This window comes from Bos indicus, chromosome 5 (assembly GCF_029378745.1).
Source record: "Bos indicus isolate NIAB-ARS_2022 breed Sahiwal x Tharparkar chromosome 5, NIAB-ARS_B.indTharparkar_mat_pri_1.0, whole genome shotgun sequence".
Taxonomy (NCBI): domain Eukaryota; kingdom Metazoa; phylum Chordata; class Mammalia; order Artiodactyla; family Bovidae; genus Bos; species Bos indicus.
The window spans coordinates 108,627,710-108,644,454 of NC_091764.1; the positions used below are offsets into that span (position 1 = coordinate 108,627,710).

The window sequence follows — 16,745 nt, forward strand, 5'->3', positions numbered from 1 at the left end:
GGCCGGCCTGGCCTCCCCGGAGGCTTTTAGCTTGTGCATTGCTGACAAAGTCAAGCCTAGCCTGGCTGACCCAAGGGAGCAGCTGGGGCTGGAGGGAACTTGGCGGTAGACTGCGTGAACTTCGGCTCCCTTCCTGGGCTGTAGCCCAGCCTCCTGCACCGAGCCCTCCTGGTAGCAGGGACCCCCATCTCTGACTTTGTTTCCACGAAAACACAGAAGCACTCCCCCATGGACCCCCAGGTCCCAGCTGCAGCGCAGAGCAGTCTGGTGCGGGTTGGGGGCGGCTCCCAGTTTGGCCTCTTCCTTCTCCCCCAGTGAGAAGGGGCCTCCATCCCCTGCCTGGCCCAGGGCCTCCGCCACCATTGCTGCCAAATAAATATTTACCAAGCAAAGGAGAGCCTTGAGCCCACACTAATTTGTATTTTTAACAAGTCATTCATAAACTCTAGCATTTTAACTATTAGTTAGCAATTAATCCCAATAAACCAGCAGGCTCCTATGATGTGTACCCACGCTGTACGGGTTGGTCAGAGGGATACTTGTCCGTGTTTTATAGACTCTTTAAGCGAGTTTAGCTCCACAAGTGATAAGGCCGGGTTCAGGCATTATGGGCCCTGCGCTCGACTGTCACCTCCACGTGGATAGCCTCATCGTCCTGGGAGAGGTTCTGGAGCAGGAGCCCGGGGAAAAGGGCTTCAGTGGTCCGATTACTCTGGACCCTCTAGGGGTCTCACCCAGGCTGGCTAGTGCTTAATTTCAAGATCTTATACAGACCAAGGATAAGACTGAGGGCTCAGTTGCTCAATTCTGTCCATCTCTTTGTAACCTCATGGACTGTAGCTTGCCAGGCTCCTCTGTCCATAGGATTCTTCAGACAAGAATACTAGAGTGGGTTGCTATTTCCTCCTCTGAGGGATCTTCCCGGCCCAGGGATCGAACCACATCTCCTGCATCGCAGGCAGATTCTTTACCCCTGAGTCACTGGGGAAGCCCCAAGGATAATGTTATCAGCCCCAAATTGGGGGTATTTATCACCTCACTACTGTTGGCAACTCTGAAAGCTGGAGTTGGATCCAAAAGGATGTGGCCACTGTCACCAGAGCCCCTGGGGGGAGGGACAAGGCTTCAGATGGAGGTCGAAGGGCAGCTTTGTCATCCAAAATTTTCTATTCTGGATGATTTTTTAAAAATAGTCATTTCTTCGGTTGCTGTCAGGTCTTATTTGTGGCACGCAGGCTTAGTTGCCCTGTGGCGTGTGGGATCTTAGTTCCTGGACCAGGGATCGAACTGTGTCCCCTGCGTTGCAAGGCAGATTCTTATCCACTGGACCACGAGGAAAGTCTCATGGGTTATTTTTTTTTAACACAGATTTGCCAAGTCTTATTTTCAGCACGCAGCATCTTTAGTTGAGGCATGCGAACTCTTAGTTGCGGCATGTGGGATCTAGTGCCCTGATCAGGGATGGAACCCAGGCTTCCTGCAGGAGGAGTGTGCAGTCTTAGCCACCGGACCGCCAGGGAAGTCCTGAAAGAGCGACTTTGAAAACAACTGATCTTTTGTTCCGCAGAGTTTGTTAAAAGGATGGAGAAGTGTAAGGAGAACGATGAATCCGAAAATGAGGGTGATAAGCCCAGGACTGCGGTAAACAGGCATTCTGGGCAGTGACTCAGGAAGTGTGCCAGGGGAGGCGGCTTTGGGAGCCCTCCCGTGAAAGGCAGGCTTCTCTTGTGATTTGCTCTTATTTCAGGAGTCGGGCCCCCTCAAGCTCTGCTTCAGAGGTGGTCCACTTTCTCCTGCCATGCACTTTTTCAAAGTTCATCTTCTTGTCCAGCAGGGTGAAGATTACTCATTCATTCCTAGAGAAGGCTGTTGAGTTGTGATAACAAGCAGCAATGATTCTGCAAGCCTGTTTGTCACGATCTGGGTCAAGGACCCCAGCGGGTCCAGACAGACCGTGTTCCCCTCCTCCTGTCATACCCACCAAAGGCACTAGGAGGGCCAGCATCAAATACTGGGGTCAAATCTGCGCCGTGTTAGGTGTAATATCCTAAATGTAATCGTCATGCTTCTCCCCATCTACTTTTTGACGGTTTAAGGTCTTTCTGCAGGAGCATTGGAAAATCAATGAGGCAGAATGTGTCGGCAAGTCGTTTATGCTGATGAAAACAGGCCAGGCTTGTTGTCTTGCTGGTAGAAGTAGTAGTTGTTGTTGTTGTTTTTTGACCAAAGTCATTTCAGCGACTTTGAAGAGAGGATCTGAAAATGATCACTCAGCCTGGTATTTATTTTGATATATATGCTGACCTCTACCTCTCAGAGCCGAACAGCCTAATCCTTGACCATCCCAGGGTGAGTTTAGGAATTTGCGATTGTGTCCTTTTGACTGGGGATCTGCATACATCACTAACCAGCTGGTCTGGAGGGATGAGGTTTCTCTAGGCTGAAATAGAAGGATGAAAACAGAGGGCCAACTGGAGATGCTCATCTTCAGCAGTTAATCTGTAAGGAATATTCCTGTACAAATGACGTCAGAAAAGGTCCTTCCCAGTGCACAGGGAGGGCACATCCCCTTCCGTAGCGTTCATTTCTCAACAAAGATCCCAAGTAGGCTGATAAGAATGGTGGGCACCTTGCATTCTTATCCGTGTTGTGCATTAGGAGTTTCTTGGATATTTGCTCAGAGTGAGGGGAAGGGTCAATGTATATAAATAAGGGGGAGGAGACCCGGCAAGACTGGGAACACGACCTCTGCCCTGCAAAGCCTGGGAAGCCCCCTGAATGCTCGCAGTCCCCGCGGCGTATGGACCCTCCCCTCCACACTCAGAGCAGGGTTAGAGGTTAATGAATGAGGGCTCTCCCCACACACGGGAGCCCGCCCCACCATGGCTTTATAAATAGGGGATTAAACAGGGGTCAGAACAGGGCCTGCGTGTTGCTTCCAGCCTCTCCCTGTCTCCCTGAAGTCAGGGTGTTCAAAGCTGCCCTCCTTCCTCCAGGGAAGGAGAGGTAAGACCCTGGGCGGCTGCCACTGGCCCCCTGTGTCTCCATCGAGGACCCAGCGGAAAACGAAGCAGGGGAGGGCCTCGCTGCCCCTATTCTTCTCCGTAATCCCTTCAAAAATAATTGCAGAGCCAACCTCTGGCCTCCAGCACATTTTCCACTTGATTAGAGGCCTTTGTGAAGTGGGAAGGGGACCCGCAGGCCTGGACATTGTGCGAGGCCTGAAATGTCCAGCTGGGGTTTTTTTCCATCAAAAGAGGATTTTAGTAAAACCGTTATCAGGGGCTTAGGGGAGCGGAGCCGCTGAGCCGCTCTGCGCGTGGATTAGCACCAGCGGGCCGGGCAGGGCTCTGGGAGGGCGGGAAGGTGTTGGCGGCCACTTACCCACAGGGTCTCCTCGGCAGCCCCGTGAGGTCCCCAGCAGGTGCAGGGGAAGGAGCAGATGGGGGAGAGGGGACCAACCCCAGGGCATGGGGGCTCCTCGTGGGTCTTTCCCTCCAGGCATCAGGGTCAGGTGGTGGCAAGAGGCTGTGGCATTTGCACGGAGGGGCCTGCCTGCTCCAGGTCGTGCCCACCCCATCACCGTCTCCACGGAGTCAGGGAGCAGGCGGCCCGGCCGGACCACTTCAAAGGGCCAGTGCTGGCTGCGTGGCCCCTGTGTTTTGTGGGGAGGAGGGAGCGGACATGGGGAGCGGAAGGGTGTGTGCACAGTGGGTGCAGCCACCTGGCTTTGCTCACTGTGCTGGGGTCTCCAGGCCAGGGACGGAAGGACGACTCGCGTGCCGGCCAGACCTTCGCAGCCAGGACAGGGCACAGAGGCCCCACTCCTGGGGGTTGAGGGTCAGAGTCCAGGCCAGCGGAGCCTCAGGACACAGGGGCCGTCACAACATCCCTAGGACACTGTCAGGCCGGCTGATTTTCCCTGCAGGACAGGGACACCTTCGTCCTGATGACAGTGACGGCCTGGAGGGGGACAGCAATGACTGAAGCCTGGGAGGGGGACCCAACACCTCACAGGGGGACCCGACACCTCACAGGGGGACCCAACACCTCTCAGGGGTCCCAACACCTCACAGGGGAGCCCCTCACCTCACAGGGGACCCCCCACCTCACAGGGGAACCCCTCACCTCACAGGGGGACCCGACACCTCTCAGGGGTCCCGACACCTCACAGGGGAACCCCTCACCTCACAGGGGAGCCCCTCACCTCACAGGGGAACCCCCACCTCAGGGGAACCCCTCACGTCACAGGGGGACCCGACACCTCACAGGGGGACCCCTCACCCCACAGGGGACCCCCCACCTCACAGGGGAACCCCTCACCTCACAGGGGGACCCGACACGTCTCAGGGGTCCCGACACCTCACGGGGAACCCCTCACCTCACAGGGGAGCCCCTCACCTCACAGGGGGCCCCCCACCTCACAGGGGGACCCGACACCTCACAGGGGAACCCCTCACCTCACAGGGGAGCCCCTCACCTCACAAAGGACCCCCCACCTCACAGGGGAACCCCTCACCTCACAGGGGGACCCGACACCTCACAGGGGAACCCCTCACCTCATAGGGGAGCCCCTCACCTCACAGGGGACCCCCACCTCATAGGGGGATCCCCCCACCTCACAGGGGGACCTGACACCTCACAGGGGGACCCCCCACCTTACAGGGGGACCTGACACCTTACAGGGGGAACCCTCACCTCACAGGGTAACTCCTCACCTCACAGGGGGACCCCCCCACCTCACAGGGAGACCCCTCACCTCACAGGGGAGCCCTCACCTTATAGGGGGACCCCCCACCTCACGGGGGACCCAACACCTCACAGGGAGACCCCTCACCTCCCAGGGGAGCCCTCACCTTATAGGGGGACCCCTACCTCACGGGGGACCCAACACCTCACAGGGGGACCCCTCACCTCACAGGGGGACCCAGCACCTCTCAGGGGTCCCGATACCTCTCAGGGGGACCCCCCACCTCACAGGGGACCCAACACCTCTCAGGGGTCCCGACACCTCTCAGGGGGACCCTTCACCTCACAGGGGGGCCCAACACCTCTCAGGGGTCCCGATACCTCACAGGGAGGACCCCCCACCTTACAAGGAGACCCACCACCTCACAGGGGGACATATCACTTTATTCCCAGCCTGGGAACTGTAGCTGGGATTTTTGTCTGGTGTCTGATTTGACACAACCAGAGAAGAAGGCCTCTCTTCTTGAAAACCCGAGCTCCCAGCCCCTTCTGGGGAGATGAGCACCCCCAGCCCCTCTTGGGGACCAGGCTGGCGGTCCTTCTGCGCTTACCTCACCTGGTCCCCTTTGCTTGACTTGAGTGATCTGTGTCCTCTTTTCTTTATCTGGGTTCTTTCCCTGAATCTCTGTGTTCTGCGGGTCGCTGACAGTGATGTATTTCGGCCTGAGAGTCCATGGAGCTGCCCAGAGGGCTTCTGCTTTTGTTCAGCCTTCTCGCTGGCAGGAGTGGTGATCAGCTGCAGGCCTGGGCCCTGAGCTCCAGAAACTTCTCCTTTCTCCTCTTCCATTTCCTAACCAAAAACCACCTTGGTGTCACCAGGTTGGGGGCCGAGCCTCGTCGGGCTGGCCTGGCGAGGCACGGCCACCTCCCGGCTTCCACGCTTTTATTCCACGTCTGTACCAGCTGCCCTTTGGAGCCTTGTTTCCATTGCTGAGGCCAGATGATCAAGACCAAGATGGCAGGCGCCCCCAGCCTGTTCCTCGTGTGCCATTTTATGGAATCTGGCCAGGTTGGCTCAGAAGTTCTTTCTCCTTATTTCTGCTGCCTTTTCCTAATGCCTGTTTCCCCCAGGAGGAATCTAGGAATGAGAGCCCCTCACTGCTTTATCAGGCCTTTTAATCGTTCTCAGGTTCACAGGTTCCTTTAGAAGATACTCATTTTGATTAAAAACAAAAGAATTGATACTCCCCAAATTTTAAAACAGTTGTTTCTTTTCCAAGGAGCTCTAGAATTTTTCATCACAAACAGTACACTTCTGTTTTTTTCTGGTTTGTAGTTGAAAAAAGCCAGCACCTTCGCTCCTCCTGTTAAAATGGATATTTCCATGTATGAGGGCAAACATTTTCCCAAGTTGTTCTCCCCAACCCCCTGAATATGCCAATCTAACAGGATTTATATATGATGGTCTTAAACTGAAATCAGTGACATTTGGTCCCTGCCAGCGACATCAGGGAACCGTCCTCAGGGCGCATCTGATACCTGCTCCCTGAACGGCGTGCCCAGGACGGGGATCCCTGACCCGGATGAAACTGGAAAATTCCGTATCATCTTTCTGGAGGCCTGAGGTTCTCCCGCTCTGAAGTTCTCTGTCGGGTGCTCGGAACTGGGCAGCAGTTCACAGACAACGCTGCCACCTGCTGGCTGGACGCAAAGCTCACAGGCGCCGTGGATAAAGAGGGTGGTAGCCTCCACGTGGAAAAAAAAATACGTAGAATTTTGTATGAATGGTACTTTACTTTTCTGCCCTCCAGTGGATCCTAGTGAACTTGGGGTAAAGGAAAGCATGAGGTCAGACCCCCGGCTCTGACACTGGTGTGGACACGGCCCAGGGCCATCCCCGCGGTGGGGAGGCTGAACGGGTGGGAGAGGGTTTGGGGGAGAGGGGGTGGAGGTCGAGGAGCAACCCAGGAGGAGAGAATGACTTTCCACCCCTGCGTTTCACAAGGGGCCGCCCGTGACCTGTCTCCTAACTTGTGTGGACACGGTTTCAATTCTGAAGCAAGAAGGGGCGGGGCTGTTGCTGCTCAACCTTGTGCCCTGCTTACTGGGGTGCATTTCCAGTGGTCCTCCTGTGATCCTGTTGAGAATTAGACCCTCCTGTGTGGAGGAAAGATGGACCAGCTGCCTCTCCCGTGGGTCACGCTGTCCTGTCGCCCCTTGACAGGCGTCTGGACTTGAGGGAGCTGGAAAGCCCAGTCGTCCATCCTGTCTAGGCTCAAAACTCCCCAAGGCCTTTCTCTGCTTCTGGCGGCAGCAAACTGGGAGCTTGACAAAGTTCAGACCACGGAACTCTGCCTTACTGTTTTCACATATCTCTTAAAGATTCTAAAGATTGTCCATTTGAAATGAATTAGAAGAGCTAGAAGTTGTCACTTTAATTAGGTATTTTCATATAGTTTGCTCAAGGCACACTTGCTGGCCCTTTTTTTTTTATTATTCTTTTCTTTTTGGTAATTCATAGCAGTAGGGTTTGAGCCATGGAGTTAAAGTTTAAAATGTGCTATGCTAAGTTGCTTCAGTCATGTCCGACTCTTTACGACCCCATGGACTGTAGCCCACCAGGCTCCTCTTATCCATGGTGATACTCCAGACAGAAATACTGGAGTGGGTTGCCATTTCCTACTCCAGGAGATTTTCCTGACCCAGGGATCGAACCCAAGTCTCATGCCTCCTGAAAGCCATAGTCAGCTTGTCTTCCATCTGAGAAGGCTAAGAATTTGAGGTGTGTAGCTGTTACAATTCCCGTTTTACCCATCTGTCCAATTTTGGCCTCAGTGATTTTACTAAAGATTCTGAGGAGTATCTACTGCTTTGGGGGTTCCTCTCTATTTAGAGATTGCTTCTCAAAAAGCAGAATGGAAGGCAGTAGCTATTCCAACACAAATGTGCACGAGTGTCCATATAAAACTGCCGGTTTGGGGTAAGATTTCCTAAGGAGAAACGTTATTACGGACGTTTGTAGTAGATACTTTCCTGATCTTTTTAGACCAGGAAAACAATACTTCCCAAGCCATGTGGAATAATTTCACGCTAGTTATAAAAAACGAATCTGGACTCAACTCTTTCCCCGAGGTGCCACTCCCATTGCTCAGACCCTGATATGGGGGGTGGGGTGGGGACGGTCTCCGCCAGCACTGTGAGCCTGGTTATGTCCACCAAGGAGTGGGAGACAGAAGTGGTTGTCAGTGGGAGCAACTAGACCCTTTTACTCTAGGGACAAGAGGGATCTGTAGGTAAAACAGCTGGAAAGTCAAGACCCTTGATCCTTGAGTGGTGAGAACACAGCCCATGTTCCCACAGCTCAGTTCTTTCTGAGTTGGGCGGCCCGGAGTGTGTGGCGTGGTGGGCTGTGACTTCTCAGCGTGGAGGTGTGTGCAGTGTCCGTGACGCAGCAGTGCTGGGGGCTGGCTCATGTGCTGAAGGACAGCGGGGGACCGACTGGGGGACTGGTACCCTAAGGCCATTGACCAAATCCTCACACAAGCTTTCCAGCTCCTTGCAAAATGCTGGACACCGCGTTTGAGTCTGCACAGTCTAACACTTATTAACTAGTAATAATAACTTACAGGGGGCTTTCCTGGTGGCCCCATGGTTAGGACTCCACACTTCCATTGCAGGGGGCACAGGTTAGATCACTGCTGGAGGAAATTTAGATCCCATATGCCACGTGGAGAGGCCCAAAAACCAAAACACAAAACTTTCAGCATTCAGGGTGCTTCCTCCAGGTGAAAATAACATTCCCTGGCTCAGCTCCTTCAGAAGTGGGATGGGGTGTCCGGTGTTGCTTAGCAACAGCTCAACAACCAGGATCTGGCTCCCGCTGGCTGGGGACAGGCCTCCTCGCTGATGGGGAACACCTGGGGCCATCACCTGGGCACGGTCTTTTACCCTCGTCAAGCCTCCTTCCCCATTTCTAAAATGAAATGTCCAGTATCTACCAGATTTGGGAAAACAGGAATTGTGAGATGGGGAAGCCGCACAGGGTCCCAACTCCGTGCACCCGGGGGCGGTGTCCACATCCCACTCGACTCTGCCTGGCATGTGTGACCAGGAGGCTGTTCACACTCACAGATGAAAGTGAACACACAAGGACATGGGGCATTTGTCCTTTACACAGAGTGGAAGGGTGACGAGCTCATAAAATGCTTTTAAGTCTTCTAAGAAAGTATGTGCACGTTTCTGTGTTAACGTACAGGAGGTAGAGGAATTCCACGTGGATTCTGTTTTACTTGCCGGGGGTGGCGTTAATATACCCCATCTGGGGCTGTCTCCTGCTCTTGGCCGACTCCCTCTTGCCCCTAGACTGAAGGAGCGGCTGAGTGTGGTACCCAGCACTCGGTACAGGCAGCTCCAGCAGGCAATGTCAGAGCCACTCCTGGAAAAGACGAAAGGGCTGACACTGACCAGGTGTGGACATTTAAAGGTGCGATGTCTGGAAATATCCGTCTTCTATCCGAGACCTAAGTGTCCGCTCTTCTCCCCGCTGTGTACTCACCCTGGAGACATTCTAAGTTGTTAATAGTTGGCACGGGCACAAATATGAGGTCTTCTCTGTGTGATAACATTCACTTTTCAAAAACTGTTGCTTGCTCCCCACTCTGAACAAGGACCTCGACAAGATGAGACAGAGGTGTGGCCCGGGCACTGGCTTCCAATTTCTAATCCTGTGCTTCCCAGGATCCACAGAGCTCCAGCCCGGACTCCTCATGGGTCACGGTGACACACAGTTTAGGTCTTGCCCTCTAGTAAAGGCACAGAATTAGCTTTTTAAAGGGGGTGACAACTGATGCAGGGGGAGGAGGGCAGCAGAGGGGCGACCACTGGCCCCGTGGCCACAGCAGGGCCCTGGGAGCAGAGGGGCTGCTGTCAGAAGCTGTAGGAGGTCTGGGTTTTGGTTACAAATCTGATCTCTTAATAAGAGAGTGTTATTCGTGGCATCCGGTCCCATCACTTCATGGCAAATAGATGGGGAAAAAGTGGAAACAGTGACAGATTTCATTTTCTTGGGCTCCAAAATCACTGCGGACGGTGATGGCAGCCATGAAATTAAAAGACGCTTGCTCCTTGGAAGGAAAGCTATGACAAACCTAGACAGCATATTAAAAATCAGAGACATCACTTGGCCAACAAAAGTCCTTACAGTCAAAGCTATGGTTTTTACAGTAATCATGTATGGATGTGAGATCATAAAGAAGGCTGAGCACCGAAGAACTTATGCTTTTGAATTGTGGCGCTGGAGAAGATTCTTAAGAGTCCCTTGGACTGCAAGGAGATCAAACTCCTCAATCCTAAAAGAAATCAACCCTGAGTATTCACTGGAAGGACTGATGCTGAAGTGCCAATACTTTGGCCACCTGATGTGAAGAGCCAACTCATTGGAAAAGACCCTGATGCTGGGAAAGATTGAAGGCAAATGGAGATGGCAGCAGAGGAGGAGATGGTTAGCTAGCATCACGGACTCAATGGACATGAATTTGTGCACTCTGCGAGATGGTGAAGGACAGGGAAGCCTGGCACGCTGCATGCAGTCCATGGGGTCACCAAGAGTCGGACATGACTTAGTGATTGAACAACAACAAAATTCTTTGGGCTTCCCAGGGGGACAGTGGTAAAGAATCTGCCTGACAGATGGGGGTTTGATCTCTGGGTTGGGAAGATCCCCTGGAGGAGGAAATGGCAACCACTCCAGTATTCTTGCCTGGGAAATCTCATGGGCAGAGGAGCCTGGCGGGCTAGAGTCCATGGGGTTGCAAAGAGTTGGACACAACTCAGCACAAATATTTTGTGAACACGGTGTTCCCTGGGGTCCTTGACCCTCTTCTCTGGCTTTGAAAACCTAAGTTCAAATTCTCAAAGTCAGAAGGAAAAGATTTTACTAATATTTGGAGATCAGCACCTGTCTAGTAGCCACTTTGAGAAAGTGGGGGAAAGGCCGTGCTTTAGTTTGCATATGTCTCCATTTAAGAGAAGGCTCTTAGCTTTAAAAAGAAACTGCTGGGACCTCCCTGCTGGTCCAGTGGTTAAGACTCTGCCTTGCTAATGTATGGGTTGTGGGTTCAATCCCTGGTCCCCCCGGTCAGGGAACTAAGATCCCACACGCTTCAGAGCAACTAAGCGCATGTATGGTGCAAGGAAGACCCGACGTAGCCTAATAAATATTTAAAAAAAAAAAAAAAAAAACGTTCCATAAAAGGAACCTTTGCTTTTTCAGATCTCTGTTGGCTGATTTGAATCATGAAAGCATATGATCAGTTTGAATTTTCTGAACTATTTAAGGTTGTACCGTAAGTTGAGCAAGCATCCTTGTCATTGCTGCCAAACTCGGAATGAATCAAGTGGGCCCCCCCACCCTCCCCGGCCCCTACCCCTGCACCTTAGGATGGAGGAATTGGGCAGGAAGGAATCTGAGGAGGGGAGTTATTCCGGGATACCCAGCACTCTTAGCTAGGGGCCTGTCCTGGTCCTGGAGGGGCTGCAGGTGCTGCCTGAACCCCGCCCTCGCTTAGGTCATCTTTTAAGCAACATTCTTGCCCCATGTGTTGTGGATAAGCAGGGGGAACCCTTTCCCGACTGCCACCCAGACAGTTCCTACTGAGGTTTGTTGCTTCTAGACGATAAGGTTGACACTAAGTTCCTATTTTGGTTTGTCAGTTCTGAAGTTTCAGCAAACACCCCAGCCAGGTTTTTTTCTGTTATTCTAAAAATTGCCCTGCAGTGCCTCTTAATGTGTGTACCACCCACAAATGACGTATCCACTCGAGTTCTAAGTGCTGCTCTTCTTTAAAAGCATCCCCTTCTATTCCTGAAGGTACAGTGAGGCCAAACCCACTTCTCCCTCTCAAGTGGTGCCCTGTGGCCTGAGCTTGTCCATCCTGCATTCAGGCAGCCAGCACTCACTTCCGGGAGGTCACCTTCCATGAAACCAAGGTGCAGTCTGTAGCGGATCCTTCCTGGGGAGCAGAAGGGCCTGGACTCAGTGGCTGGCTGACTTAAGGCGAGCAGTATTCTTACCTGGAAAAGAGGGTACCTTTCAGCAGGCCACTTTGAGGACTAGATGTGTACAAGCATAGGCAAAGCACAACACAGGGTCTCAACCCCAATTCCTTTCTTTCCGTCCCAAAACGTTGAGGGATGACAGTCGCCTCTGATGGAAGAAGGAGGTTTGTTCATTGTTTGCCAGAGACGCTCCAGATGGATTCTGAAGTATGCCCAGTTCAGGATGAGGAACTAGGCCCCCGATCTTAACTTCCAAACATTAACTTACCAGTGTTGAATCAAGCTTATATTTAACTTTGAAAGTAAAAAACAAACGGAGAAGCAGAAAAACCTTCTGGTTACAGTTGGCAGATTACTTTTCGTATTAAATCAGAGTGACCACAGAGTCTAAGACTTAGGAGGTGGTCAGATTTTTACTGGCTGAATGTGCACAGCCCTGCAGTCTCTTGGGAGAAGAAAACCAGTCTGAGAATTCAACTGCTTGTGGGGGCTGTAGAGGCAAACGCTGAATCAGAAAGCTGACCCTGATTCAGAGTTCGTCCTCACCAGGGCTCACACATTTTTTTCCCCAGGCAGTAAGCACTGTAACCTAAGAGGAAAGGGACAAATCCACACCTTCCCCAAAGAAAAGGAAGATGGATCTAGTGTCAGGCCCCATTAGACCCACTTGTGAAAGCTCTCCAAAAAGGAACAATGCGGCTTTTGTGATCAGCCCCAGCAGCAAGCTTGGAAACTTTACAGAACAATCTTCCCCAAGAGAAACCTGGTTCTTGCTCTCTTCCTGGAAAGAGGTGTGGATCCAGGAAAGTGCTGTGCTGCTCTGACCAGCGTTTTCTGAGATCAGTATTAAAACCAGACAGGCCTATGTGAAACCAGGAATATGAACAGCCTCGCTATATACACTTCTGTTTCCACAGCCCAACCACAGGGTGTCAGATGATTTAGTTATTGTCTACCACAAGGAGCTCCTTGCTGGAATTGGTTGGTATTCTGCCCCAGTGCAGGCTAAGAACCCACCAGAGCGGATGGAGTGGCTGCCTTCTTAAAATGCAAATGGACAAGAACTCCAGGCCCGCCTCCTTCTTAAAATGCAAATAGGCAAGAACTCCAGGCCCGCCTCCCCACCGACTCAGTGGGGCTGGTGGAGAATGCTAAGGAGGGACCGGGTGCCCCCCCTCCCCTGCCCACAGCTCCCTCTGAGGCTCAGTCCGCTTGCCTGAGTGCCCTTAACTTTCCCAACAACAATGGCCCTGGTGCCCGCCCCGCCCTCTCGCAGCCTCCCCCATACCCTCTAGGGATCAAGAAACCCATCCTTCTTCCCACTTCCACATCTCATGACCCATTTCTCAAACATCTCCCCTAGGTCTCATGTGGAGACCTTGTGGAGAAAAACTGGCCACCCTGGTGGAATTGTGACTCTTACAAAAGTTTCATTTTGTTCAGTTTCTTTAAATTTCCATGTTGTTGACAGTTCAGAAATGATATAAATCTCCATTCTAATCACATTTCTAGCAACAGAACATTTAGATGTCAGCAGTAAACTTTATACAGGATAAATTTTTCACCACAAGCTTCCTCACACCACATAGGCTCCACCGAACCCTGCATCTTATACTTTTACTTCAGAGATGCAAACCCACCTCCTACTTTGGCCTGGACCCAAACACACACACTGCCTTAAAAATAATTCACAGATACAAGGCTTTTGGTTTTGTTTTTTTTTTTTCAAAAAACATACTTCATATTTCCTCTTTTATTATATAAATATCAGTTTAACCTTTTACTGTAAGAATATAAACGTTTTAAGAGGATCTTTGTTATTATTTATACAAATTCACAAACAGTACAATTAATTGATAAAGGTCTCTGGGTTTCTTTAACTCCATGGTCTCGCATGTTGCTGTGGAGGATTCTAAAAAAATAAACAAAACGAACAAAAAACTCCAACAGAAAAATATACATCCTACTCAGAAGTGATTTTTTTTTTTTAAAGCCACAAGTCCCAACCCCCACCAAAATAAAGCAAGGCGTTTATTCCTCCATTTAGAAACAGAATTTTTAAAAAACCCACCAACACCTGTTTTATTAACAGAATAGAGATAAGACATGAATTTCAGTCTCCTCCCTTCACACCAGGGCCCGGGGCCTCTCTAAGCCAGTGCCAGTTCCAGCTCCTCTGCTCCCTACAGGAAGCCTCACTGTGACCTTTTCGTGGGGAAATGTGGAAGAGAGGGAGGGCAGGGCAGACTTTGCATATATAATCATCATTTTCAAGACACAATCTGCACCTCAGACAGACCAAACAAAAAAAACAACAGTCCAACTCTCATGTCTCCCACACATTTGTGCTATAAATTAAGTCAAGATTTAGGAGCACGGGCTGGGTCCTCAAATGCTTACGGACAAGGAGAAAAAGAAAAATAAGAGCCAGAAATGTGAAGTGGGGAGCACTGGATGGATGGGGCTTGGGAAGAAGCCAAAACGAAAAAAGACGTACAAACCCAATGGGCATCTTTCCAGTCCAGGCACAAAAATGTTTCAGTCTCAAAATATCTCTCTTGTAGAATTCCAGGGCTTCAGAGAAAAAAGTAAACTAAAACGAGGTAGCCAGACATATATATGTGTGTGTGTATATATATATATATATATATATAACTTATATATATATAATATATAGAATATACTCAGCAGAAAAAAAAGAGACAAGTTGATGTCAAGTTTCTTCAAAAAATAAAAAAAGAGACAATACGAATGAAATGAGCGTGAGTAGCAGAGTGCTGTCAGAGGAGCGATGAGGCGAGACTGGGATTAGTTACAAAGTGGAAGAAGGGTGAAAAGGCCGTTGTAGTTGGGTTTGCTTTTATACATTTGGAAATAAAAACCAGATCACAGTATTCAAATGAAAGCTTAAGTGAAGGCAGACATTTTCCTCAACTCCCCAAGGCTGGAGGGATTGCTCACTCCCACCCCCACCCCCACTTCCAGGCGCAGCGCGGACACAGTAGCTCAGTCCCTCCTCCGGACCCCCAACGGGAGGAGTGGGTGGTGGGCGGCGGGTCCATCTCCACACCCTCAGGGAACAGGAGAGGGGCGGGGGGGGGGGGAGGGTGGAGGGACCCCCACCCCGGACACACGAGAAGGGAAGAGGGGAGGGGAGCCTGGGGGCTTCCGGTCATCGCCCCACCGCGTCCGCGGCCCGAGGGCGAACAGGGCGGGACTGGGGGGGGGGGGCGCGGGGGGGACGGGTGCTGCCGCCCTCACCTGACCTTCTCACTGTCCGTCATCTGCCAGAGGCCCAGGTTGAGTACCTTGAGGCAGGGCAGCTGCGTGATGCGCTCCAGGCCGCGCTTGGTGATGCGGGTGCAGCCGTACAGGTCGATGCCGGTGAGTTGGCTCAGGTGCTCCGCGATCAGCTCCAGGCCCTTGTCCGTGATGCGCACGCACTGGCCGATGTTGAGCGTGCGCAGCCCGTGCATCTGCCGCACCATGCGGTTGATGCCGTCGTCGCTGATGTGGCAGGAGCAGAGGGACAGGGACTTGAGGCCGTCCAGCCCCTGCGCGATGTAAGCCAGGCTCTGGTCCCCCACCTTGTCGCAGAAGGACACGTCCAGCCCCGAGAGGCGCAGGCTGCCCATGGCCAGATGCATGATGCCCGTGTCGCTGATGTTGTCGCACGAGCGCAGGTTGAGGCTGCGCAGGCTGCCCATGTGCGACAGGTGCAGGAGCCCGGCGTCCGAGATGCCCCCGCAGAAGCTGAGGTTGAGGAGCCTCAGGCCCGTCAGTCCCCGGGAGATGTGCTTCAGGGACAGGTCCGTGAGCTTCTGGCAGTCCTGCAGCGTGAGCTGCTCCAGGCCCAGGCAGCCCTCGGCCGCGCTGCGCGTCATGCCGGCCAGGTGCCCGATGCCCACGTCCGAGAGGTGGCGGCAGCTGCGGAGATTGAGGCTCTTGAGGCGCTGCAGGCCCCAGGCGATGAGCAGGAGGCCGGTGTTGGTGATGTTGCTGCAGCCGCCCAGCTCCAGCACCTCCAGGCCCTTGAGGTACTGGGCGATGCGGCCCAGGCTGCTGTCGGTGATCTGCTTGCAGAGGCTCAGGTTGAGCGCGCGGAGCGAGCCGATCTCCTGCACGAACGCGTGGCCCAGCCCGTTGTCGGTGAGGTTATAGCAGCCGCTGAGGTTGAGGCTCTCGATGTTGGCCATACCCTGGATCACGTAGCTGAGGCTGCGGCGCAAGCTCAGGATCTGCACCCGGCGGATGCCCCGGGCCTGCAGGCTGGGGAACAGCGACGGGTTGGCCCGGCGCAGGTGCAGCTTGGCCTCCACCCCCCGCCACACCGACTTGTGGTAGGCGGCGTCCCGCCAGGCCGTGCACACCTGCGCCGCGCGCCCCTTGTCGCGCACGTCCAGGTAGCCGAAGATCATGGCCAGCAGCTCGGGGAACAGGCACGAGATGTGCGTCTCCATCTTCCTCCCCGCGGCGCCGGGGAGGAGGCGCGGGCCCCGCTCCCGCCCGAGCGACGAGGCGGCTGGCCGGCCGCGCCGCGGGCCCAACGGACGCGCCTCCCGCCTTCCGGCTCGGCGCCGCTCCTCCTCCAGTCCGCGCGTCCTTCCTGCCCGCCCTCCCCGCCCGGCGCGCTCGGCGTTCACATCCCGGGCGGGCGCCCCCGCGGCCCGGCCCTCGCTGGGCTCAGCCCCGCTGCGCCCGGCCCGCGCCGCCCCGCCGCCGCCGCCGCGCCCCCGGCCGCATCCTCCGGCGCCCCGCGGGCCGGGCTGCGCGCTCGGGCTGGGCGCCGGGAGGCTGCGGCCGCCTTTGTCCTCGCCCGCTTTTCAAAGCTGCCAGCGGGCCGCCCGCACTCGGCCTCCCCAGCGGGGGGACCTCGGGCCGGCGCGCTCTCGGCCCCCGCGTCCGCGCGCGGGGCAGCGCTGGCCGGCACGGAGCGCGCGCGCGGAGCCGACCCGGGGCGAGCGGCGGCCGCGCCGGGGGCGTCCGGGCCGGACCCGCTG

General features: G+C 53.8%; 2 protein-coding genes across 10 annotated transcripts in view; one reads left to right on the plus strand and one right to left on the minus strand.

Moving 5' to 3' along the window:
* Positions 1–16,745, plus strand: part of WNT5B (Wnt family member 5B) — an 82,694-nt gene that overhangs the window by 26,047 nt on the left and 39,902 nt on the right. The window lies entirely within an intron of this gene.
* On the minus strand, positions 401–16,519 carry FBXL14 (F-box and leucine rich repeat protein 14). Of its 9 annotated transcripts, none has more exons than XR_002180839.2 (5): positions 15,012–16,519; positions 11,647–11,760; positions 6,229–6,435; positions 5,301–6,053; positions 401–2,440 (listed from the first exon to the last, which is right to left on the minus strand). XR_002180839.2 is itself a non-coding variant. In XM_070790326.1 (5 exons), the coding sequence occupies exons 2-5, from the start codon at positions 15,939–15,941 to the stop codon at positions 5,988–5,990; spliced, it is 1,317 nt and encodes a 438-aa protein (XP_070646427.1). In that variant the 5' UTR covers positions 15,942–16,014; positions 16,116–16,519; the 3' UTR covers positions 5,113–5,987. The 9 variants fall into 9 exon arrangements, 5 of the variants coding, with proteins under 5 accessions (XP_070646427.1, XP_019817297.1, XP_019817296.1 ...); XM_070790326.1 differs by lacking the exon at positions 401–2,440 and having other exon boundaries at positions 5,113–6,053; positions 15,012–16,014; positions 16,116–16,519; XM_019961738.2 differs by lacking the exon at positions 401–2,440 and having other exon boundaries at positions 5,113–6,053; positions 15,054–16,519.

What these genes read in the sequence shown, in the direction of transcription:
- FBXL14 (XM_019961737.2), bottom strand. Translation starts at nt 16,205, where the DNA reads ATGGAGACGCACATCTCGTGCCTGTTCCCCGAGCTGCTGGCCATGATC. An exon ending in AGATGACGGACAGTGAGAAG is followed by an intron (nt 11,761 to 15,011) that starts GTCAGGTGAGGG and finishes CCTCTTTTCCAG; the next exon opens with GTAAGAATACTGCTCGCCTT. An exon ending in GCACGCCGTTCAGGGAGCAG is followed by an intron (nt 6,054 to 6,228) that starts GTATCAGATGCG and finishes CCATTTTAACAG; the next exon opens with GAGGAGCGAAGGTGCTGGCT.